Raw genomic sequence first — 24,231 nt, forward strand, 5'->3', positions numbered from 1 at the left:
GCATTTTTTCACAGACGTGGAGCGATTTTGGCGCCGCGGGAGCCCGCGGTCTCGGATCCTTTCAGGAGCAAACATCGTCTCGGGGGCGTGTTTCCTCTAAATCGTGTTTTACATTACACAGGACCGAGCAGATGGATACCACTTCCTGATTCAGGGATCGTCCCCATCCAACCAATTGAACAGAAAGGTAAACACGTTTGGCTGTTCAATATCCAGGAGGACCCCAATGAGTATCATGACCTATCTGAAGCCAGACCAGACAAGGTTAAGGAGCTGGTTGGAGGATTACAGCACTACAGCACTATTTTTACAATGCTGGCCTTGCATAGTTTGCCCATCCGTTGTTGGCAGAGAACGGTATATTGTCAGTGAAGGACAATTCTTGAATGCAGTGACTGTCGCGTTTCAGTCAAACCGGTTTCAGCGGAGTTAGGTTCTTTGCAATAGTACAAGGACATATTGTTGTGGTTCCCATGTTCCTGAATAACGAATTTGTGTGTAAATAATTGCCGGAAATAAAGCCTTAGAACTTACCTGAAATCATGTCAAGATACCGTGTTTCAATTTTGAATCGGGGAACATAGTCGAGCCGTTTGTATTAAAGTCAGTGTTCTTTGCACAGGTCAAGGTGCTACAGAGCAAGGTTTGTATATTTTGAAGGGGTCCCTCAGAAAAAATGGGAAGCAGGTGCCGATTTTTGAAACGCTGGTTAGACCTCGGAAAACTGTGGCTTCTGGCATCGGTGTACGGCCTGGCTCTCGCGCCTGCGGGTGACTGCAGCAATACATCGGCAACTCTACCGAACATCATCTTCATCCTGGCTGATGACTTCGGTTTCCATGACGTCGGTTACCATGGTTCTGCAATTAAGACTCCATGGCTGGACAAACTTGCCGCTGAGGGCGTGAAGCTGGAGAATTACTATGTCCAGCCGATTTGCACCCCGACGAGAAGTCAACTGATGAGCGGTCGATACCAGGTAAAACAGGGCACGTGACGAGAATGCATGGTCTTACATTAGAAAGATGATAGTATCCCCAATTCAAACAAATTCAGCTTGTACTTTTATGAAGTTGAGAAAAGAGCAAAGTGTTCAAGTCTTTGTAAATTTGAAGATGTGATATGATTGAAGCAATGTCAGGTTGCGTTTCTTGGTAATTGGCAGACTTTTTCCAGATGACCTGGAGTGTATTGTTGACGCCAATGCTTGTAGGCCGAACAGATGGGCAATTAGAAAAATTTGCTTAAACTACAGATTCACACCGGTCTTGAGCATCGGTCGTTCCATGCAGTCCAGCCAGACTGCCTCCCTCTAGAAGACCCGACCCTCGCCAATAAACTCAAGGAGCTCGGCTACGCCACGCACGCAGTCGGCAAATGGCATCTTGGCTTCTACAAGAAAGACTGCTGGCCCACCAGGCGTGGCTTTGATACCTTCTTTGGTGAGATAATATTTTCTGTAAGACGGCCCGCTGTACGATTCATCGGAGCTTGCTCCTCTGAAAGTGCAGTCGTATAAAGATGCAAATGCCCTAATACATGTATCGGGGACAAAACGGGACTGTTAAACTGAAGGCTGGGATAGAATGGAAACTTGAATAGTTCTACGTGTTATAATCGATGCATTTTCAATGTTTGTTTTTCATGTGGACCTTTACATCTTTATCTCGATCTAAATGAAACACTTGTGAATAGAAATTGACCCATGCTGTGCTATTTTCTTAAAAAGGGGCTGTTGTTATGGATGACCTGTTTTACCCGTTGTCTCATCTTGTCCAGGTTTCTGTACATCGGACATAGTGTGTCGATTATGGTTGTAGGTCACACAGGTCCCTAACAATACATGTGTGAGAAACGGGTCCATAGCTGGTAAAGTCGGAGCATCAAGTGGAACTTTCTGCATGCAGTTTGTTCATTTTATCCTTGCATAAAATCAGTCCAATTTCCAATCTATTACAGGTTATCTCGGAGGGAGCGAAGACTATTACACGCACATTTACAAGTGCGACATGCCAGGGTTCAATTGCAGTCAATTGGAACCTGGGTACGATTTCAGGGATCAGGAGGAACTTGCTCCCAAGTACACTGGACAATATTCAACCCACCTCTTAGCAGAGCGAGCCCAGCACATTTTGGAAAACAGTCAGCCTAACAAAGTAATGTGTAACAAACCTAACAGGAAAACAGAAAACTATTTCGATTTTAAAAAGGAAGTCGTTCTCTGGTTTAGAGGAAAAGTCATTTCATTTTAAATATCAGTTTTCTGAAAACTCGTGTCTGGTGCATACGCTTTATAATTCTGTGGAGTGTAATTAAGTGTCTTGAAAATCGTTATCGTATTTTTGTTTGACCTTTTCGTGCTCTTTTTGTGTACCAACAACGTTAGCCATTCTTCCTGTACCTACCTTTCCAAGCGCCACACATTCCCCTGGAGGTACCCGACCAGTATTTGAAGCCATACCGAGAAGTCCAGGATCACGACCGACGAGTATACTCTGGCATGGTGGCCTGTATGGACGAGGCTATCGGGAACATCACGCAGAAAATGACGGAGCTGGGATTGTGGGAAAACACAGTGCTGATCTTCTCAACAGGTTTGTTAGGCAGCCGCCTGATGGCAGCAGACACAATGTATGATGTATGCTCAAAGTGAAGATCAGGATGGACCTCGCAAGCTGTCATAGTGACAAATGTTCGTGTTTTACACAATTACACAAACTAAAACTTTCAGTGAGCTTTGGCCTCAACTCATGAGATATTTGTGAATAATGTCTCATTCGTTTTTCTTAAAATGTACAAGTTAACACTTGTATATTCGGATTTCAACTCTCGAGAAATAGTACTTGTTTTTTTATTTTAAAGCACTTTCCTTTTTTCCTGGTTTGTGCCATTTTCACCATTTGAAAGTAATATATTGGTAACGGGTGTCCTATAGTCACTTTCGATATTCTTTCACTATAAATTGACCTATGTCAAAATAGAAAAGTTGATGCACAGGATAGGTTATTCGGAAGTGGCCTATTATTTTGAATGTTTTCCCTCCAAATTCCATCGGTAGACAATGGTGGCGAACCTATTTTTGGAGGAGGGTACAACTGGCCTCTGCGAGGCGTGAAAGGCACCCTCTGGGAAGGAGGTATCCACGGTGTAGGCTTCGTCTACAGCCCACTCATACCAGACGCCATGCGGGGTACCAGCAACACGCAGTTGATACACGTCAGCGACTGGTTCCCAACCCTTGTAGCTGGGCTTGCCGGAGGCAGTCTGGAGGGTCTGCAACTAGACGGTTTCAATGTTTGGAATACCATCAGGTGATTTATCCATGCCAATGTACCACAAGACGTGTCCTTCACATCTATACCACGTACATGATATTACATGGTGAAATGCTGACTCGATATCATCTTTTGCGAACTTCAATTATGGACAAAATGCCGATTCTTTAGTTCTTATAAGGTAAAAGGAAATTGGTCACTGATACAAACACACATCGATAGTGAAGCTAAATTCTGACTAGATTCCTCTTCAACGTAGAATTTTCAGTGAATAATTATCCTGACTAAAAATCAGTTGATTTTGACTGATTTTCAATTGGACCTTTAGCTGATCCTCATTTGATCGATTCTCAGGCCACTCGTCAAGTTTGATGGTTGGCAGCAGAAAAACCCCGAAAGGCTATTATTTAAGAGCTTGTAAATAACCAATCATTGTCATTGGTACCTGTTATCGACTTGGCATTGTTGTTTCTGTGGTTTACTTGTGTGAATCGACTGCACTAGAACGCAAGAAAAGTTCGAAGTTCAAGTCCTATCTGAGCAGACCCGTTGATTTCTCAGACTAAATGAAAGTTACTCGATCGGGAAGGCAAAACATTTTTTAAATGTTATTTTGTAAAACATCATAAGTCGAAAAACAATATAAATAAAGTCGTTAAAAGTAATGGGCAAAATTGAGCAAACATTCCAAAAACGAAACTGCTCCATTATTATGAAATGTGCTACTTGATTGTAAGTTACAATAGGATCAAACATCCTGTGAAATCGTTGCGCCTGGTATGCTCTCATTTTTAAGAATGGAGGAATACCATTATTTCTTTGCGATGGTTAAAACCAAACCATATCAAGGAGTAACTTGTTTTTAAACACTGCTCCCAACTGACCGAATTTAGTTTGCAATTAGTTACATATCCGTGAATGGAAATAATTTTTCCGAATGACGAACTGGCATCATACCACAAGAGGGTGCAAGTCAAAACGTATTAATGAACATTTTTTAACGGAGTCGAGAAACATGGAGATACATTTTCACTCTTTTTTAAAAAGAATATCTCCATCGCTGACATTTCGACAGTTTATTTTTTATAATAATTTTACTTTTATTGTTTTTATTGTTGTTTCTCGGAGCGGTAAAATATATATTCATTTTGCAAAGGTGTCTACCTTTCAGCTTTGTTTGAAAACTATCGTATGACTCTAACATTTCTTTTTACTTCCCTTTTGTAGTCTAGGATCACCCTCTCCAAGAACGGAAATCCTGCACAATATCGACCCTCTGACCCAGACATACATGTCAATCATTAACTGGTCACTCGAAGGGAACCAGACTAAGGACGATGACTTTTTCACCCCATCTGGTGCGTTCAACACCACTATCAGGGCTGCTATACGTGTTGGGGATTGGAAACTCCTAACTGGAAATCCAGGTGTGACTTAGGCCTGCACTGATTTCATTGGCTGTCGTTGGTGGATTAAGGGAAATCTCTAATAGATAGGTTGGATTCAGAGTATGTAGGGCCCGTGATGAGTTTTACATCGCGACGAAGGTTTTTTTCTTTTCCCTTTTTTGGCGCAAGTATATGCAAATCAACTATGCAACTGTATTATATATTCGTATTAAGAACGAATAGCACAAGCACGACCAGGCCTATTGCATTGCTGTTTGGAAAAACTTAACACGTATTGTACAGGCTGTCACGCTATTCGTAGACCTTACCAAGATTTCTGAGAAAGTTGCAGGTACATGTTTTAAAACCTGACATCCACACTCAAAGGTCACAAGATCCATGGCAAAGGTTCCAAAAAGTGACTGAGAAAGTGTTGATAGATTTTACGAAATAATTTTCACGGTACCATCTTCGATATAGCTGATGGGCGTGATATTGCACATCTTGTGCCGTTTACGAATGTGTCAGAAAATCTCCTTTTATTAAAAGAAGCATCGTCATACGCGCAGCTACCACTCGAACCTTAGCAGGAGATTGATGCCGCGCACTGGATAGCCTGCCTTAGTTTATACATGTATTTACTGGACAAGTAATTCAACTTGTGTTTCCTCTACATCGTATTTCACATTACACAGGATCGAGCAGATGGATACCACTTCCTGATTCAGGGATCGTCCCCATCCAACCAATTAAACAGAAAGGTAAACATGTTTGGCTGTTCAATATCCAGGAGGACCCCAATGAGTATCATGACCTATCTGAAGCCAGACCAGACAAGGTTAAGGAGCTGGTTGGAAGATTACAGCACTACTATAGTGGTCTAGTGCCACCGTTGTACCCCCCTGGAGATCCAAGATCGAACCCAGCCTTACACGATGGTGCCTGGACTAACTGGGAATAACACTATGTTGAATGCAGGTTTTTTTTTGGGGGGGGGGGGGTGTCGTCAGGAACCCCCGAATTTCAAATTCGATTGTCAATTTTCATTAATTTCTTGGGTTTGCCTTCCAATGAAGTATTAAGAAAACCAATCCCACCCACAAAAAGTAAGAGATAGAAAAGTTTGTCTTTCATTATTTAAAAGAAAGTGTTTGTTTTAAAGTTGCCCATCCCTTGCTATTTTTTTCCGGCCCGAATAATAAATTTTGTCAAATTTCTGGGATTGAATCAGTCATGAATTTACTCGAAATTCAATCTGTATGGTTTAATTTGTGTATTTTTGAATTTCTCTTATTTGAACGGAGTTTTGCATACCACCAAATGAATGAATCTCGCATACCCATAGGAGGGGGAAGTTGTATGCAGAGAATAGAACACAAACCAGTCAAGCGAGAGATGCAGGCCTTTTAATAAAGACAACGGCAGGCTCTTTTAATAAAGAAAACGGCACAAACGTCTATAGACACTACATCCTTTACCACTCAGTCTGCTACAAGAATCAGATATTTTATATTTTATGGTATCTTGTTTATCTTGTTTCTGTTATTTTACTGTCACTGTGATGATTCAGTGTGATTAACCTTGATTAACCTTGTCTCGTTTGACTGTTCATTAATTTTCTTAATTAATGTCTTAAAAATGTTTTTATTGCTTTCCCCCTATTTTGACACTACCGAAAGTTTGTAATTGCTGAGCACCTTTGAAAAACAGTGTTAAATAATACATGTGTATATAAATATTTCATTTGTAAACATTGAATGCCATTTTGTATGGGCTGCCACAAGGCCATTAATTTAAGCTGTGGTTGGCAACAGATTTTGCCAAAACTTGCATATTGACATTCTCATGTAAGAAATAGGCATTTTAGTTAAGTCGTTCGTATAGCTTTTGTTGTTTATTTTCTATTTTCAGCAACCCATTGATATGTTTGGAGAAAATAATAGCTAATCTTTATATTTGCAATGTTGGCCTTGCATAGTTTGCCCATCCGTTGTTGGCAGAGAACGGTATATTGTCAGTGAAGGACAATTCTTGAATGCAGTGACTGTCGCGTTTCAGTCAAACCGGATTTAGCAGAGTTAGGTTCTTGCAATAGTACAAGGACATATTGGTGTGGTTCCCATATTCCTGTATAACGAATTTGTGTGTAAATAATTGCCGGAAATAAAGCCTTAGAACTTACCTGAAATCATGTCCGATACCGTGTTTCAATTTTGAATCGGGGAACATAGCCGAGCCGTTTGTAAGTCAGTGTTCTTTGCAAAGGGCAAGGTGCTACAGAGCAAGGTTTGTATATTTTGAAGGGTCCCTCAGAAAAAATGGGGAGCAGGAGCCGATTTTTGAAACGCTGGTTAGACCTCGGAAAACTGTGGCTTCTGGCATCGGTGTACGGCCTGGCTCTCGCGCCTGCGGGTGACTGCAGCAATACATCGGCAACTCTACCGAACATCATCTTCATCTTGGCTGATGACTTCGGTTTCCATGACGTCGGTTACCATGGTTCTGCAATTAAGACTCCATGGCTGGACAAACTTGCCGCTGAGGGCGTGAAGCTGGAGAATTACTATGTCCAGCCGATTTGCACCCCGACGAGAAGTCAACTGATGAGCGGTCGATACCAGGTACGTCTTGACCGATGGAGGAATAACCTAATATTTCACAAGCACAGAAATCAGTCCAAAAAAGAAGAAGCTGCACTGAGCTTGCACGGAGCTGTGATTTAATACAGTGGAGTTTTTATTCGGTGAAATTAGTGATTTTTTTTTTTGCTTAGGGCCTTCCATTTTATTTGTATTGTTCTCATATTTTTTGCTTCTGAAAAACAGTTTGTCGGTAAAAAAATGAAAATCTGAGGGAACAAAATTACATTTGCAGACGTATAGATGTGTTGTAGTTTTTTATTGCAATGAGTTTATCATGACTCGATATCACTAAATAAAATAAAACCTATCTGGCAAGTTGTAGTTTACTAACTATGAAGGACGAAAAGAAGACATAGAGAAAAGCAGATTGAAAGATTTTGAAAGTTCCGTTTTATACTTTGCAGAAATATGACACCAAAGCTTTGGTGTCATATTTCTGCTGCCAGAAAAGCATAATTTACTTTTTAATGAAAAACATTTCTTATATCTGGAAAGCAGATTTTACTTTTCCTCCTTTTATTGGCAGACGAAAGGTGGACATCTACTTTTCTTTTACTCGAGGAGCAGAAAATTCTATTTTCTGCTTTCCTCCCCCTGAAAAAGCTACAACAACTTTGTATTCTACTTACTTCTTTTTCAGATACTGGAAAAAAAGTCTGATTTTACTTAGCTGGTCCGGAAAGTGGCAAAATGCTTTTCTGCTTTCAGATAGCCTTGGTCAAGGCGTTCATCGTCAGTGCCGATAATGGTATCTGGCCGCTAACATCTTAACACGTACTCGCCCCGAGCTAGCTGTGCATACATACAATCCAACCTCGTCCCCAGTGCTTACTTTATTTCCAACCGCGTTTCCAATAGTAAACCCTGTATAGGAAACTTTCTTCCTGTATCCTGATTGGATACCGCAATTGGCTAGTAATGGATTTTTATCGTGTACTTGGTGCTATTATTCACAACGTGCAGTACGTGTTTTCGCGATCATTCGTCCACGCCTTCTCGAAAATACTAATTTCCTTTCCAATTTGCTCATATTAATATGAAATATGATACTGCATGTTGTCTCGATAAGATCGTAACAGTTTGATTTCAAAAATCGTGTTTTCGTAACTCACGCCGTGCTCGCGCTGCTACGAATTGACTCTGTTTTTACCCCAGACACCGCATACAAAAACAAACGCTAATGTGTAACGCATAGCCAGGCACCAGACTGTTCCTCATTTGCATACGTGTGCAAAAATCTTGCACATGCAAATGATCCAATACCAGGGTGAGAGAGCAGGTAGTGGTGGGCGCGTACTGCTCGACACCCTGGGGACGAGGTTGCATACAATCGGATCCGTGATACAATGTACTCGCCTACGAAGCGCGAACTGCGACCTCTCGTGGCGCGGCTACAAATCGGTTGAGGGAGAACGAACCTTTGCGAAAACAAATCGCGTTTTCCTATTTCTTTTTCTCCATTTCGTCGATGGATTTCAAGTGACGACGTTTGCAAATACAGATGAGATTATTGTTGAGTACTTGGTCGTGGATGAGTGCTAAGATGTTAAAATGAAATGGACTTATCCTAAACTTTCAATCTGCTGTTCTTCTATTGTTCACTATTGTCCACCATTGTCCACTGAGCAGTTTTCTCCATAATTATGACATTGTATCTGCACCAAGCAGTTCACTAACGTTTAAGTGGCAGCCATGACATACCAGTAAAGGTATGACTATTGACACCTAATGGGATGAGAGACAACATCCTCTCATCTTCTGGGATTCCACTGTTTGCTATATGCCAGACTTCGCCTACAAATATCGACGGTATTCATTTAGAATACCTTTTCAAATAGCACGGAGCCCGATTATAATGGGGATCGGGACCGGGTCAGCGGTAATAAATAAATATTCTCGAGTCGGGAGCCTAATATATATGAGAACCAAATAAATAAACAAGTGCGAGTGTACTTCGGTGGCACCATACTTTTGGTCAACTTTGGGAACATTTCCTCCTTCTGGTAACGTCCAACCACTACACAAAATACCACGGGACTACACCATTAATGCACATTATTTTGCCTCCATTTACAAACTTCATAAACATCTTTCCGAATTGTTACAAACAATTTTTGTAAAGTATTACACTTTGTTTGCTTGCTTTTTTATTTCAATTTGGTAGTTATATTTTATGGGGAAACTTAGGGGGCTTATTTTTGGTCAATTTTCGGGGACAGACCTATGCAAAATAGACGCGCATGCGCATGGATCTGCTAAAAACTGAATAATGTCACACCCTTTCTTTTAAGATTCACAATGGTCTTGCGCACGGAGTTATCCATGCAGTCCAGCCAAACTGCCTCCCTCTAGAAGACCCGACCCTCGCCGATAAACTCAAGGAGCTCGGCTACGCCACGCACGCAGTCGGCAAATGGCATCTTGGCTTCTACAAGAAAGACTGCTGGCCCACCAGGCGTGGCTTTGATACCTTCTTTGGTTTGTTTTAAATTAGAATATTTTGTTGACCTAATTCCGCAGATCAAAGGTTTACCTCACAAGCCCATCACAATGGTCGCAATCATCATCCACTCTCATGCTAAGGCACACACTAGTCACATAAATTGTGAAGGGTATTCCTCTGCCCATGCCATGTTACCTTTGCACATATGACTTACTCAAACTGAGAAATATTGGCGGATAAGGGGAGGGGGGGGGGGGGCAACGAGTTCTTATGTTTGAAATCGGAGGAGAGAAGACACAATCTACACAATGTATTTTATGTGCATAGAGCACGATACTATATACCCAAAGCCTTCTTTCCCCCCAAAGTTTCTGGATCCGCCTTGAATAATACATGAAAATCGAAACTCGCATTTGAAAAAGTCACAAAACAGGGAAATGAATGGACAAAATAAAATGCGAATAGCAATACAAAGACAGAAGGTAAAGGCATAACCCTTGTTGATTTCAATAATCTTGCGTGACAGGCTTTTACAGTGGCAGTCAACACTACTACACTCACCGACGCAGCTGCATGATGCCAGGCTTCGACTGCGATGCCATTTCTAAGGGCTACGACTTCCGAAACCAAGAGAAATCCGCCCCCAGGTACGGCGGCCAGTATTCAACTCACCTCTTTGCAGAGCGAGCCCTTCAAATTCTGGACAACACTCGACCTAAAAAGGTAAACTCGACATCTGTTAGAATGCCAAGTACATTAGTAAGTCTTATATTAAACCTGATTATTGAAGCTTAATGTTCTTCAGTTCAAAGATACAACTACCCTTTCACGGAGCGATCGCTTTGTCTACAGATGTTGTCTCTTAAATTCAGTGAAAGTACAAAGTATCTACTCATGCGTATCACAGAAGAACAAAGACCCATGTCCAGTGAGGCGCTCTTTACAACGGTCCATCCAGTCTCGTTGTCATCAGAGGGAGCCTCATTACCAGCTAGCCCCCAATTACTTACCGGGAGGAGGGAGGGGGGGGGGGGGAACTATCACCCCAGCAAAGCTCTATGTTCTTGATCCATTGTCATGCTGATGTACGTTATCAGAGGTTAAAAGTGAAAGCGCCAGGTAACCTTTCGGTTTGTGAAACAATCGGCAGACGTAGTCCGACTAAGTGATCTTTGCATACGAAAGCAACGACGCAGTTTTTGAGGTAGCATTGTGCCAGCTATATTTAAATACAAATCCAATCTGTTATACTTCTGTGTACAATTCATGTTTAGGTTGGCTGTGTGTACATGTAATTGTACCATATCCACAACATTGACAGAAACGGTAAAGGTATTGATGCAGATTTCAATTGATTCTCAATTCCCAAAACAGCCATTCTTTCTATACCTACCATTCCAAGCCGTCCATTCACCCCTGGAGGTGCCGGAGGAGTACGTGGAGCCATACAAAGACGTCCAGGATCTAGACCGTCGGCTGTACTCGGGCATGGTGGCCTGTATGGACGAGGCTATCGGCAACATCACGCAAAAGATGACTGAACTGGGACTATGGGAGAACACAGTCCTAATATTCTCAACAGGTTGGCTTCTACTTCGATCACTTCAAAGGTTGTACCACCTAAATTAAAGTGGTACTTAATACTTGTTTTAGAAATCAATTCGCGATCTTATGCGTAACAGCCATCTTAGAGGGCAATGCATTTGTTTTGCTGGGTTGTGCATGAGTGCACTATGCAGGAACCTCCTTCTGACGTCAGATGACAAAACCATCCGTTCAGGCAAGGGTGGATCCAGAACACAATTTATTTTGGGGGGCCAAAAACAATTTGGTCCCCCAAAAAGTGAGTCCAAAAAGTTACGGCGTGGGTTTCGGGGCCCGCTTTAAAGGCCCCGTTTTTATTTTATTTTAGATGCTCTGAGGTGCGATCTGAAACAATTTCTGACCACTTTAACCAAATGTTGTTTGAGGAAAAGATGGTGGTGTACGCAGAGCCTGCTTTTATTGCGACGTCACTTAAAAAATCCAATAGATGAGTTCTTTTTTTTGGGGGGGGGGGGGGAATGGCCTCCATTGGCCCCCCGGAATCTGTGGGGATTAGTGATGTTCTGAGGCTGTATTCCAAGGGCACCATTGTGTTTGAGAAGGCACTTAATGTTTTATTTCTCTCCAAATGCTGAGCGGAGGAACAAAGGGGTCACGTACCTCGTGCCGGGGATGCCTCCGTGTCCCTTGTGTAGTTACGGGGCTATACTTGTGTTTGATTTTCTGTAACCATTATGTTGTTGTGACTTATCATCAGATTATGTTAAATACAATTAAATCTCAGTCGAATTTTGGTGAAGGGTGCCTGCGATTTGAAGATCACTCGTGAGAACCTCTAACAACTCGTCAGAAACAGCAATTTAAGAACCTTTGATCATTTCAATTAGGAGCACAGTGCTGTTGGATGAGCAAAGACAACTACAAGCGTATGGATTTGAATCCACGACCTTAAGAATACCCGTACAGTGCTCTATACCAAGTTACACATTTTTGTTTGCAGACAATGGAGGCCAGATCCACCAAGGCGGCAACAACTGGCCCCTCCGAGGCTGGAAGCTGTCTCTGTGGGAGGGGGGCATGCGTGGCGTGGGGTTCGTCCACAGTCCCTTGTTGTCAGACAGTGTCAGAGGGACTACAAACCGTGAACTGATTCACGTCAGTGACTGGTTCCCGACCCTGGTGGCCGGGATTGCAAGAGGGAGCGTGGCTGGTATGCCATTGGACGGCTACGATGTATGGGAGACCATAAGGTAACACTATCAAGTAGAAACCTTAATTCTTTTGGTACGTCATAACCGTCATTTCTTTTTGCAAAGTACATGGACGACCACTGGGGCAAGGTCAAAGAAATTATTATGTGGGTGGGGCTGATACCCTCTGCCGGTGTGGGCGCTGTTCAAAACCGACGATTATGCACAATATATGGTGCTTTTAATGAGTCGCATTCAAAAAAGGCACCTGTAACGGCCCATGAAAGCAAAAAGGGCACGCTTACGTTTTACAGGGCACTTTTTTCGGGACAAAGGGGCACTTTTATGGACAAAAAAGGTCACTTGTTCAGGAAAAAAAGGGCACTCTTGACAAATATTCAGGGGTAAGCGCTGGTGACAAAGGGCATTTGAATGGAAAAGGGCAGTCTTTTCAAAATATTGGGGGGGGGGGGGTAAATACCCTCCTCCCCCCCGCTGGCTACGCCCATGCCCCCCCCCCCCCACACTTAAAACAACGAGGAAACAATTACTCAGAACTATCACTCAAATTAAAACTTGATTTTCCCTCTTTCACTTTCTGTTCCATTATTTTTAGTTTAACCAATGCCTTTGGGTGGTGTTTCCCTCCAAAGATTATCACCCCTGAAACCAGTCCTGATGTCCATCGCCAATTTGAAAAATGACCCCTTTTACTACATTGCAAAATAGAGCAAATTGGCGGGTCCAATTTCATTTCTCCCAAATTTGACAGAAATACAAATAAAGACCGGTGCAGAGCTGGGGCCCTTCGTGTCTATACCAAGTGCAGGGGCCACAGTACTTGCATAGCAGTATACAAATCGTGATAGGCCGGCGTAGACAATATTGTGGGCCTATTTGCTGGTATGCATGCAGCCTTGGGTTTAGTCAAGATGGGGACACAGAGAAAATTACATTTTACAATCAGAAACCATAGCTAAAGGAAACAAATTCGAACAAACAACATCTTAGAAAAAAGGGCACTTGAAGGATATAACATCGAACAGAATAAAATAGTCATTATTTAGCAATTCAATCCATTGCCTCGCCGACAAGAATGAAACAGTTATGAAAATGAGCCCTTAAATGTACATTTTTTTATTAGGTCTAGGTGTCCCACTAACCTCAACAATGGCAGCGAAACAATTTCCTTTTTCAAGCCAACCTTACTCTGCTGGAATTAATTTTGCTTTTCTGATATAAAGATTGGTCACGAATGTGGCGAATTCGTCATTATCATATAAATGAAGAATGGAATTCCTTACTTGTTTTTAGCATGACCTTGTTATTTGCAGGCCTTTTTTTCGTTTTGTTTTGATTTGTTTTGAAAGCCATGGCACACCTTCCCCTCGAACGGAAATCCTCCACAACATCGACCCCCTGGATGTTGCCATGGTTCCTGTGTCTGCATCCGGACATCAGCATGACGCCTCGGCCAATAGGCACCAGACTGGAGACAGACAGTACTTCAACCAAACGCTGCAGTCTGGGACCTTTAACACCACTATTAGGGCTGCCATACGCGTTGGGGATTGGAAACTTCTCACGGGAGATCCAGGTCAGTTCCAAACTAACCTCGTCCATGGATCTTAATTTGTTTCAACCTCTTTTACAAAAGTAGCCCTTGGTGGTAAATTTGCTTCTCAGCCTCGTTCCCGTGGTGTCGAGCAGTACGCTCCCATCATAACCTACTCTCTCACGCTATAGTATTGGATCATTTGCAAGTTCAAAAATCTTGCACATATGCAAATTAAGAACAGTCTGGTCCTTGGATGTGCTTTAAATTACATGTTTTTATGCGGTGTCTGCATGGGATAAAAACAACGATTTTCGTCAAGGTTAAAATGCTACCATCTTATCCAGTCAATATGCAGTATCATATTATACAAGTATTATTGTAAGCAGAATGGAAAATGGGGACTGTTTTGAGGTCCATTTCTTGCTATTGCTGTTTCGAATCAGGATACGGGAAGCAAGTTTGCCACCATTGGTTACTATGGGACGAGAACGTACGAGGAGAGAATTTTCTGTCAAGTTCTCCTACTTAAGAAAGCGCACTTCATTCCATTCGCTCGTTCATATCAGAATCTTTAATTACCTCAAGGAAGACGCGCTGATTGAGATTTTTACATGGTTGTCATCCGCAAAACCTGTTTCCATAACCTTTTGCATTCGCATCGCGTGTCGTGACTAATTTTCTGTGATGTAGTCTTTCAACAGTTGTGATGGAAAAAAATGACCTTTTTCAGATCCTTCAAACATTAACCAAGAGATTTAAGGAGATTTTGCTCTAGAAGAGCACTGCAGGCGCATCACATCGGACTTGATGCCCCATTGAAAGTTTAAGTTCAATATGCCTTGGGTTCTTGCAAAGGTCTCTAGCTAAACTGCTAAATGAATTAGGGTCAAAATTTACTCATCATTTGTTGCGAGTGTAATTTATTAATGGAACAAAAATATCTGGTAGACCCATATTGCATGTTCAATAAAAGTCATTACTGAAAATTCTATCAACTCAAAATGAGCATCAAAACTCAGATTATCTTATATTGAAAAGCAGTAAATAGACATTTTAAACGTCCTTTTACTATTAAAGGGCCAATGTAATATGCCTTTGTGAACTTCATGCTAATACAAATTTCCATATTCATGAAACTGTGATGTCATTCAAGCCTGAAACTTCAGTGTCACATTTACTTCAGCATAAGTCACAAGAATGTTTAAGGTTTGAAATGGTTTCTTCTCTGTTTTCAGTGATTCATTGTTGTTTCAGTATATGACGGTAGACTATGGGAACATTTTCTGCCCAAATGTTTTCAATAAGCACATTTTGGGGTTTACAATTTGAAGAGAAACACCATAATCCAAAGTGACATCACGGCAACAACGCCCTCAGTTGTCAGGAAACGCATGAAACATTTCAATAGTTTAAAACTGGTGGTGCACTTTGCAAAGGCTTTTAACAAAAAGGGATCTCCCATTTTCCCCCATACATTTCAGAGGATTGAAAATTTGCTACAAATATGTGCACCAGTGTAAAATTCATTTCACGGACCCTTTAAAGAAAGAAAACAGGACACGACCTTAATTGTTGGTGCACTTTTTGTTAAAGGATAGAAAATTGTATTTTGAAGGATATGTCGCCTTGGCCTAGTTCCTGTCTATATATCCAGGGTATTCTTGGCCTAACACAATGGATTGTCAATCTGTTCGCACAGGAAACAGCAGTTGGATCCCGCCTCCTGACTCAGGGATTGTCCCCATCTACCCACTACAGGTCGAAGGCAAACACGTCTGGCTGTTCAACGTCAAGGACGACCCCAACGAATACTCTGACCTGTCCGACGTCAAGCCGGACATCGTCGACATGATGGTCAGTCGATTGCAGCACTATTATGATAGTCTGGTGCCGCCGTATTACCCGCCTGGAGACTTTCGAGCAAATCCAGCCTTGCACGATGGAATCTGGACCAACTGGGAGTAGTCAATATGGGCGATCAAAATGCTGTTTGCAATGTCGTTATATAAAAGGCAAGCTTGAACAAATCAAAGCGCGTGAAAGATATGGGATTGTTAAGTTGCGACCCTAATTAGGGTGTTAAAATAATGTTGTAGTATAGTATAATGTTCCACGGTCTTTGCGTATGAGCATAACGATCATTAGTCACATCAACTGTTTTGTTTTGCATTTATTGACCGGTGTGTCACCATGCACGCTCTTTTATAATGCTCTTTGCTGGGCCGAATTGAAAGAGAGTCTGTACCTGCAAACTCCAGATACTTGAATGGTTCTTACGTAATAGAGTATGAAAGTACGCCATTTTGTCTTTGCCCTTTCTCTTGCTATAATTTTTGACAGAATGATTTAACGTAGCCTAATCACCCCAAGAAAAATTCTTGTAAAGAAATAATGATAAGAAATCAGTTCATGGGTAAAACGAATTTTAGTTACGACCTTTCACATCCGGCATTTTCGTTCCTGGGTCTACTTGTTCGTTCAAGTTTGTTATTGCATCGCGTACTTGCGTGAGAATAGAATAATAACGACACGAAGATTTACCTTCCCACAGTCGATGGGTTCTAGATTTAGTTGGGCTTGCTTGAATACAATTATCACCAGTAATTTTCGATTGTTTTGTAAATGCTAATGAATCCTTCAAGTTTATTAAATAAACTTGTATATCCTAAAAGACATTTAAGCTCCTATTCATCTTTCAGCTTTTACCCAATGACTGTCACAAAATTATTTCATAATTTTTCATATTTTGTACGATTACACCGAGTTCCACTATTTGAAACAAGGGATTTGTCACTGATGGGATCTCAAGTAAAACAAAATGTTAATATACTATTGACAAATTCAACAAAAATTGGGGTTTGAAATTGATACTTAAAATTTTTGAAAGTGAAAAGTGATCGCTAGTTCTCATACAATTTTTCTGGTATTACATTGAATCACTTTCAGAACAATTTTCTGAACTGTGTGAAATTGTTCATTCTGTGTGTAAAATAAAATTGTATATACGCCATGACCAACAATTCTCACTGGGGTCACCCCTCTGCATGATTGAATGAAAGTTGTCCAAATATGCAAATTTGTTGAAATTAGTCTACCGATGTTTGCTGCTTTATTCCAAGGGATTCATTAGGATAATTACATGCACAAACTGCATGCATAATTCATGGTTTTGTATAGCCCGCGCCCCTTTCAGTCAAGGGCGGATCCAGGGGGGGGGGGCCAAAGGGGGCCATGGCCCCCCCCAAAAACGAAACCAATTTTTTTTTTTTTAATGTGACATCGCAATAAAGGCAGGCAATGAGTACACCACCATCTTTTCCTAAAAAAAAATTGGTTAAAGTGGTCAGAAATTGCCTCAGATCGCACCACAGAGCATCTAGAATCCAAAAAAATTTTGGGGCCCTAGCGGGCCCCGAACCCCACGCCGTAATTTTTTAGACTCACTTTTTTGGGGGACCAAAATTTTTTTTGGCCCCCCCAAAAATTATGTTCTGGATCCGCCCTTGCTTTCAGTGTTGACATGGTTGAAGACGGCGAGATCTTATGGTGTCAGCTTACCCTTAGACCGACTGGTGACGATGTGTTTATCGGTGCCTTTTATCGTAGACCTGATTCATCCAATAAAGACTCACTAAATGGGCTAAATGACAGTCTCACCAGGATGTTCTCAAATCTGAACTACCCCTTTGTTATCCTGGGAGGTGATTTTAACATTCCTGGTATGTTGTGGAGCCCGGACGAAACAACCTACCCCCATTGCAGTCTACAGTCTGAATCATGGAGATGTAATGACTACCACTTAAAACAGAAAGTTGGATTTACCACTCGTAAGGACCCAGTCTCTGGTGTTGAGAATATCCTGGATCTGCTTTTTACAACTAGACCACTGGCAGTCAAAAATGTCCACGCAGTTTCTGGAATAAGTGACCATGAAATCGTCCTGGCTGATATCTCCATCAAAATTGTTCCTGTTTCAAAACCACCGAGGAGAATCTTGAAGTGGAAAAATGTGGCGGAAGCTATGACATCTACTAATGACCCCAAGAAATTTGGGCAATATATCAAATCACAGCGTAGAAATAATTCTGGTGTCCAGGTCCTCAAGGTTAACGACGTTGACATAACTGGGGACAAGGAGAAAGCCGAGGCTCTAGCACATCAATTCAGTAGCATCTTTACCAGAGAGGAGGTGTCGCAGTTACCGTGTTTGCCTGACAGAAGTTACCCTGACATGCCTGACATAAAAGTGTCTGTGGGAGGTGTTATGAAACTGATTAAATCAATGGATGTCTCCAAAGCAGCTGGGCCAGACCAAATATCAAATAGAGCCCTCAAACTTGCTGCGGATGAAATCGCCCCCATTTTGCGCACATCTTCCAACAATCTTTGGACACAGGTGAGCTGCCGGCAGATTGGAAAAAGGCCAACATAACCCCTTTGTTCAAGCAGAGGCGGATCCAGGATTTTCAAAAAGGGGGGGCACAAAAACTTTGTGCGCGTTGCACACATAACGAGACTGAAGCACGAAATCCCTTGCGGGCGGGGTTGTTGAGGGCACTGGAAGCTCTACGATTTTAGATGTTCTCTCCTACATCATGAGTATTTTAAGCCATTAAGAGCAAAATTCACAATGTTTATTTTTTAATTTTAATAACACAAATTTTTTTCTATCAAGTATAGAATTTAAAGTCACTGTTGATGTTAGTTGAAAATGAACCCCAAAATTAGAAGGTGCTGATGACAGCCCCCGGGTGAAAAAAAAATGAACATGTGTTATTTTGCGAGCGAGCGGAGCGAGCGAGCCAAAAAAAGTCATGTTTAGGCCAAAAAAAAAAAGTCTCCGGTTTCTGGTATGCGCGCGCGTCGCCGCAGCCATGCGCGTCGGCAAAATGAAAAAGTTTTTTTTTTCAATACAAGATGATGTCTCAAAACCGCCAAACTCACTGGTTTGACTGGAATCCTGCTGCTGCACAATTTTAACGTGTTTTTAGATGGGGTTATGATCGAGAATAAGCTTTATGTGGCCTCTCTGGACTCCCATATATTTGCACTAAGTTTAGTCGGGCACCATTTGCAGTCATCAGCCGACATTTGAAGCCAAAAAAAAAAAAAAACAGGTAAAAAAAAAAAAAAAAGCCGCGTCGCCGCACCACTTTTGGGGCAAGCTCCATACCAGAAACCGGAGACTTTTTTTTTTTGGCCTTACTATTAAAACATACATTTCTACCCAGAAATTTGCCTTGCAAACAAAGAAAATAAAATAAATTGAATTTCATTAGGGGACAGCCTGCCCCAAGCAGCACCACCCCCACCCCACCCCATTTTGGTTGATGTTATTGTCGTTTCATTTTTTTTTTTTACTTCCATCATCATTAATAATATCCTTTTCGTTTTGCCCCTCTCCTGTCATAAAAAAAAGTGATATTAGCAAAATTTTCCCGTAGCGTTTACACGTTTAGTCAAGACTTCAAAATGACTGCCGCCTGTGTCCCAGTATAATGTGTGGTAACTGCGGTCACTTACTTTGTATATACACTTGTATACACTTTAAGTTTAACCACCATTTTTTCCATGTTCTTTTGAAGTCTGCAGGCTATAAAATAATTTAAGACGAAATGAATCGTCTGCATTCTGCAAGTGTTGTCGAATCACTTCAAGAAATGTCAAGGCCTGAGGAAAATCGTTTATTTGTATTTTTTTTTTGGGGGGGGGCTCCGATTTTCTTTAAAAGAAAACAAAAAACCAACCTTTTATTTAACGGAAATGCAAACTGCATCCAAATTCCAATTTCCAAAATATGAAAAACTTTGCCTGCACAAATTTCCCGAAAGCAGCAGCATTCCTGAGCTGCCGCTTTCACATACAAGGTTTCAAAATAGTCACATACAAGATTTCTGGCTACGCAACCGGCAGTCCCAGGCATCACAGGGGAGCCTCCTAGCAACAGTATTTCTAAGCATCCAGGTTGGAATGTGATGGGCATGCAGCCATGCACCTGTGGCTCAGATAGCTAATCACTCCAGTTGCGCGTGGAAGGAAGTCATATTCGTGAAATCAGACGGTCCGTGATGAAAGCAACCAATGGCATATTTATTTGCCGGGAACCGGCTGATTTTATTGGCTGAGAAACTATCATCACTGTTTATCATCTAAGAATCTTCCAATTACTGGCGGCAAGTTCTCAAAGGCCTTAAAGTTCGGTGGCCTACAGCTGAACCCAAATGTATATGCTTTGTAACGAACAAGAGTGGCATTGTATCAATTTGAACAATGCGGCTATCAATCATTCTCTGGAAAGGCTTTTCCAGAGAATGATTGGGCTTTTTTTTTTCTCAGAGACAGGGGAAAACTTTTTGCGAAAAATGTTGGAAACTGAATTGAACGTGAATTTTCACCTCCGTGTTGTGTACATGCACATAGATAACAAGGGCGGATCCAGAAGACAATTTTTTGGGGGGCCAAAAAAAATTTTTGGTACCCCCAAAAAGTGGGTAAAAAAATTACGGCGTGGGGTTCGGGGCCCGCTTAAGGGCCCCGAAATTTTTTTGGATTCTAGATGCTCTGTGGTGCGATCTGAGGCAATTTCTGACCACTTTTACCAATGTTTTTTTGAGGAAAAGATGGTGGTGTACTCATTGCCTGCCTTTATTGCGACGTCACATAAAAAAAAAAAATTGGTTTCGTTTTTTTTGGGGGGGGGGCATGGCCCCCTTTGCCCCCCCCCCCCCCCCTCCCCCCGGATCCGTCCTTGATAGATAAACGATTGGGGGATAATATTTCAAGTCCAAATAATTCATTAAATGTAGGGCTCCCGATGTCTTTTTTTTCGTAGTACGATTTTATTCTTCGCTTATTTAAAAAATAAAACTGCATGGCCTACATTTTTTTTGTAAATGTTACTCTAGAATATAATTATTTCGGAATACACTTTGAAATTAAGTTTGAAGTCAAAGGGCTGTTGATAATCTTATTCGTATTCTTTTAAAATTAGGAAAAACTAAGCAGAATTCGTATTAAAATTTCCCCTGGAATCTACAAACTTAACTGAGAGTTCAAAACTAAATGGGCTAGGGTGTTTGAAATCGTTTTACTTTAAAAATAAATCGAGAGAACAAAACATACTAAATCGTATTAAAATAACCCCTATTTATTTGATCTCTCTCCCTATCTGAGGCCGGGACAATATAAAAGGGATGACGATTAATTCTTCGTGTATTTAAAAAATAAAACGCATGGCCTACATTATTTCGTGTACCGGTACATGTTCAACTCTAGAATATATTTTGGAATATATTTTGACATGAAGCATTAAATGCAAGTGCTGTATTAAATGTGCCCCCTATTCCAGCCGGGAAATAGAAAAGTGTCTTATAAAAATATATTCTTGCTTTGAAAGAAATTTTGAGACAATGATTGACAGGCGACCTTCAAAACTTATACATTGTATATTTTTGTTGACAATTATGTATGATAGTTATGTTCAAAGCGATTGATTTGATGACCGCCCGTCCGCCCGCCATAATGACTCCTCAAAAACGAAAAAGATAGCCATGTTCTCAAAGGGATGTATTTAATGCCCGCCCGCCCTCAGACAACTCGTAAAAAAAAAAAAAAAAAAAAAAAACAGTTGCGAAAAGGGGGGGCACGGGCCGGGTGTGCCCCCATCTGGATCCGCGCCTGGTTCAAGAAGGGTACTACATCTGATCCAGCTAATTATAGATCAGTGTCCCTAACTTCAGTGTGTTGCAAATTTCTGGAGCATATTGTTGACAGTCAGTTGATGAAGCACCTCAACCAGCATCAAATTATATCTGAAAATCAGCATGCCTTCAGTAGAGGACGTTCATGTGAGAGTCAACTCATTTTGACTTTCAATGATCTTGCCCGCAATCACAACAATGGTATCACCACCGATGTAGCAGTGTTGGACTTTTCAAAAGCGTTCGACACACTACCACACCAGAAACTCCTTCATGCAGAAGATCGATCATTACGGCATCAGGGGCAAGATTAAAAACTGGATCTCTGCATTCCTAAACAACCGGCTGCAGAGGGTTGTTGTCAGCGGTGATTGGCCAGATGGCATAAGTTCTCAGCGGTGTGCCACAGGGGACTGTGTTGGGACCGCACTTGTTCCTCCTTTTCATCAACGACATTCAATCAGCTGTGAGGGGCGTTACCAGGCTATTTGCCGACGACTGTCTCATATACCATCAGATCAACACCAATGAAGATGAGAAATTGCTGCAGGCCGACCTCGACAACCTCATTGGATGGGCTACTACGTGGGGTATGTTATTTAATGCGAGCAAATGTAAATCGATGCGAGTCTCTCGTAAACTCAACCCTGGTGAACCTGCCTATGAGATGGATGGAGTGGGTCTTGAAGCAACTAAGGAATTCACGTACCTGGGCATAAAAGTCCAACATGATTTGGGATGGGAAAATCAGACGCAGCATTCTGTTACCAAGGCAACGAGAGTCCTCAACTTCATCAAACGAAATTTCTACATGAGCTCTAAAAACGTAAAGGAAAGGTTATATTTCACACTTGTCCGGCCACTCTTAGTCTTAGAATATGGTGTAGCAGCATGGAACCCTTATAAAATCAGTCATCAGTCTGCGATAGAGAACATTCAGCGCAGAGCTGCACGCTTGTGGAGATTACACCTGACTGAGTAGTGTCTCCAACATGCTATCGTCTCTTGGATGCCGAAGTTAACTGACAGAAGGGAAACCTGCACCATCATCACTCACACCGTTGACATCGATGCTTCAGACTATCTTCAACCAAAAATGCAGAGATCCAGGAGGGGGAACAACAACCAATTCAACATAGTACAACTGCATTCAAGAACTCATTTTTTCCCAAGGACAATTAAATCATGGAATGACCTGCCCCAACATAATCACTGACTCTTTGACGCGCAAGACCTTCAGGAACAACTAGGACAACTACTACAACCACATCGTGACCGAGACCTATAGGTGCCGACACCTCCCCGTGACCTCCTAGTCAAGATCCCTAGAGGATGTTTCAGGAGGAAACCAACCAAGTACCATGAAGGAATAAGTACCAAGTAAGTAAGTACCAATATTATTTGACAACATCTGCAATGGGTGTGAATGTATAACTTTTTCGGGGCGCGATTTCTCGCTGAAAACGGGTGAAAGTTTCATTTCATTTATTCATTTCAATTATTATTTCGCAGGTGAAATTTCCAATGGGTAAAAAATAATAATAATAATATTACAGACAGTATAGACATCCCAAAAAGACATGATAAGTTAAAAAATACACATTAATCCATAAATAAACAAAAGACCCTTACACCAAGATAATTGCACGCTCCTAGCCTGCGGGATTGCTAAAATGAACTAAATCACTGTCAAATAGCTCTCCCATAGTATGACTAAAAACCCTATTTTGCAAAAATACAAACATTACACATAGTCCCAAATTGCAAATTTGTGTGCATGTTCTTGCTCTCTGGCACCATGGAGCTATGTGTTTTATAGCTCCATGCTGGCACCAAGAGATTCGTTTTCAAGAAAATGTCTGTGCGATTTATGAATTTCGGGCCACAGAGAAGATTGAACGAGTCCCAATATGGGCATCTCGATTAATCAGAAGCGTCGGATTCCCAAATTGGAACAAGAATTGGAACATGACCAGGGTGACCGTTTTAGCCGATTTTCGGCTAACTTTAACAGAATTTTCGTGAAAAATGAGTTTAACAGAAAATTTGACAGAATGGATTTTTTTGGCAGATTTCTGGCAGAATTCTGCAAAAATGGTTATTTGACAGAAAAACAGCACATTTGAACAAATTTTTTACATTTGTTTAAAAAAGCTTCAATCCTTTCAAACAAACCCTTGCATAAAGGGACAGGTTGGCTGGTCTAGGTATTGAGGTTCACTGGGAAACGGACTTCGTCGTGGCCGGATCCGCGTTTTGCCCGAAATTTACGTGATAATTTCACAACATCTTTATGAGACTATAGATTGTTTATAATGTAATTTGAACCTTAATTAAGGCAAAAGTACCAATCTGCATGTGATTTTCAGTGTTTATAGTGTATTTCGAGTAATTCTGGGGAATTTGGCGGATTTTTGATAAATCTGACAGATTTTTGATGCGCATTTAGCAGAATTTGGCACTGACCTTACGGTCACCCTGATTACGAAT

At 41.4% G+C, this 24,231-nt stretch overlaps 2 protein-coding genes across 2 annotated transcripts; both read left to right on the forward strand.

The window, feature by feature from the left end:
- Positions 1–6,401, forward strand: LOC119731608 (arylsulfatase B-like). The gene is made up of 7 exons (XM_038204803.1): positions 1–979; positions 1,256–1,442; positions 1,960–2,156; positions 2,387–2,594; positions 3,059–3,311; positions 4,503–4,702; positions 5,359–6,401. Exons 1-7 carry the CDS (start codon positions 677–679, stop codon positions 5,622–5,624), a joined length of 1,614 nt encoding a protein of 537 aa, XP_038060731.1. The 5' UTR covers positions 1–676; the 3' UTR covers positions 5,625–6,401.
- Positions 6,402–6,748: 347 nt separating this feature from the next.
- LOC119731607 (arylsulfatase B-like) lies at positions 6,749–17,201 on the forward strand. Its single transcript, XM_038204802.1, has 7 exons — positions 6,749–7,284; positions 9,597–9,783; positions 10,275–10,471; positions 11,123–11,330; positions 12,294–12,543; positions 13,854–14,080; positions 15,741–17,201. The coding sequence occupies exons 1-7, from the start codon at positions 6,982–6,984 to the stop codon at positions 16,004–16,006; spliced, it is 1,638 nt and encodes a 545-aa protein (XP_038060730.1). The 5' UTR covers positions 6,749–6,981; the 3' UTR covers positions 16,007–17,201.
- The last annotated feature ends 7,030 nt before the right edge of the window (positions 17,202–24,231 follow it).

The sequence above is a fragment of the Patiria miniata genome, unplaced genomic scaffold (assembly GCF_015706575.1).
Source record: "Patiria miniata isolate m_02_andy unplaced genomic scaffold, ASM1570657v1 HiC_scaffold_24, whole genome shotgun sequence".
Classification (NCBI taxonomy): Eukaryota; Metazoa; Echinodermata; class Asteroidea; order Valvatida; family Asterinidae; genus Patiria; species Patiria miniata.

Bases quoted from the DNA above. Each gene is read 5' to 3' on its own strand.
- LOC119731607 (XM_038204802.1), top strand. From the start codon at position 6,982: ATGGGGAGCAGGAGCCGATTTTTGAAACGCTGGTTAGACCTCGGAAAA. The intron at 10,472-11,122 runs GTAAACTCGACA...TTCCCAAAACAG, and splicing joins ACAACACTCGACCTAAAAAG to CCATTCTTTCTATACCTACC. The intron at 12,544-13,853 runs GTAACACTATCA...TTGTTTTGAAAG, and splicing joins GATGTATGGGAGACCATAAG to CCATGGCACACCTTCCCCTC.
- LOC119731608 (XM_038204803.1), top strand. From the start codon at position 677: ATGGGAAGCAGGTGCCGATTTTTGAAACGCTGGTTAGACCTCGGAAAA. The intron at 2,595-3,058 runs GTTTGTTAGGCA...TTCCATCGGTAG, and splicing joins AGTGCTGATCTTCTCAACAG to ACAATGGTGGCGAACCTATT. The intron at 4,703-5,358 runs GTGTGACTTAGG...CACATTACACAG, and splicing joins ACTCCTAACTGGAAATCCAG to GATCGAGCAGATGGATACCA.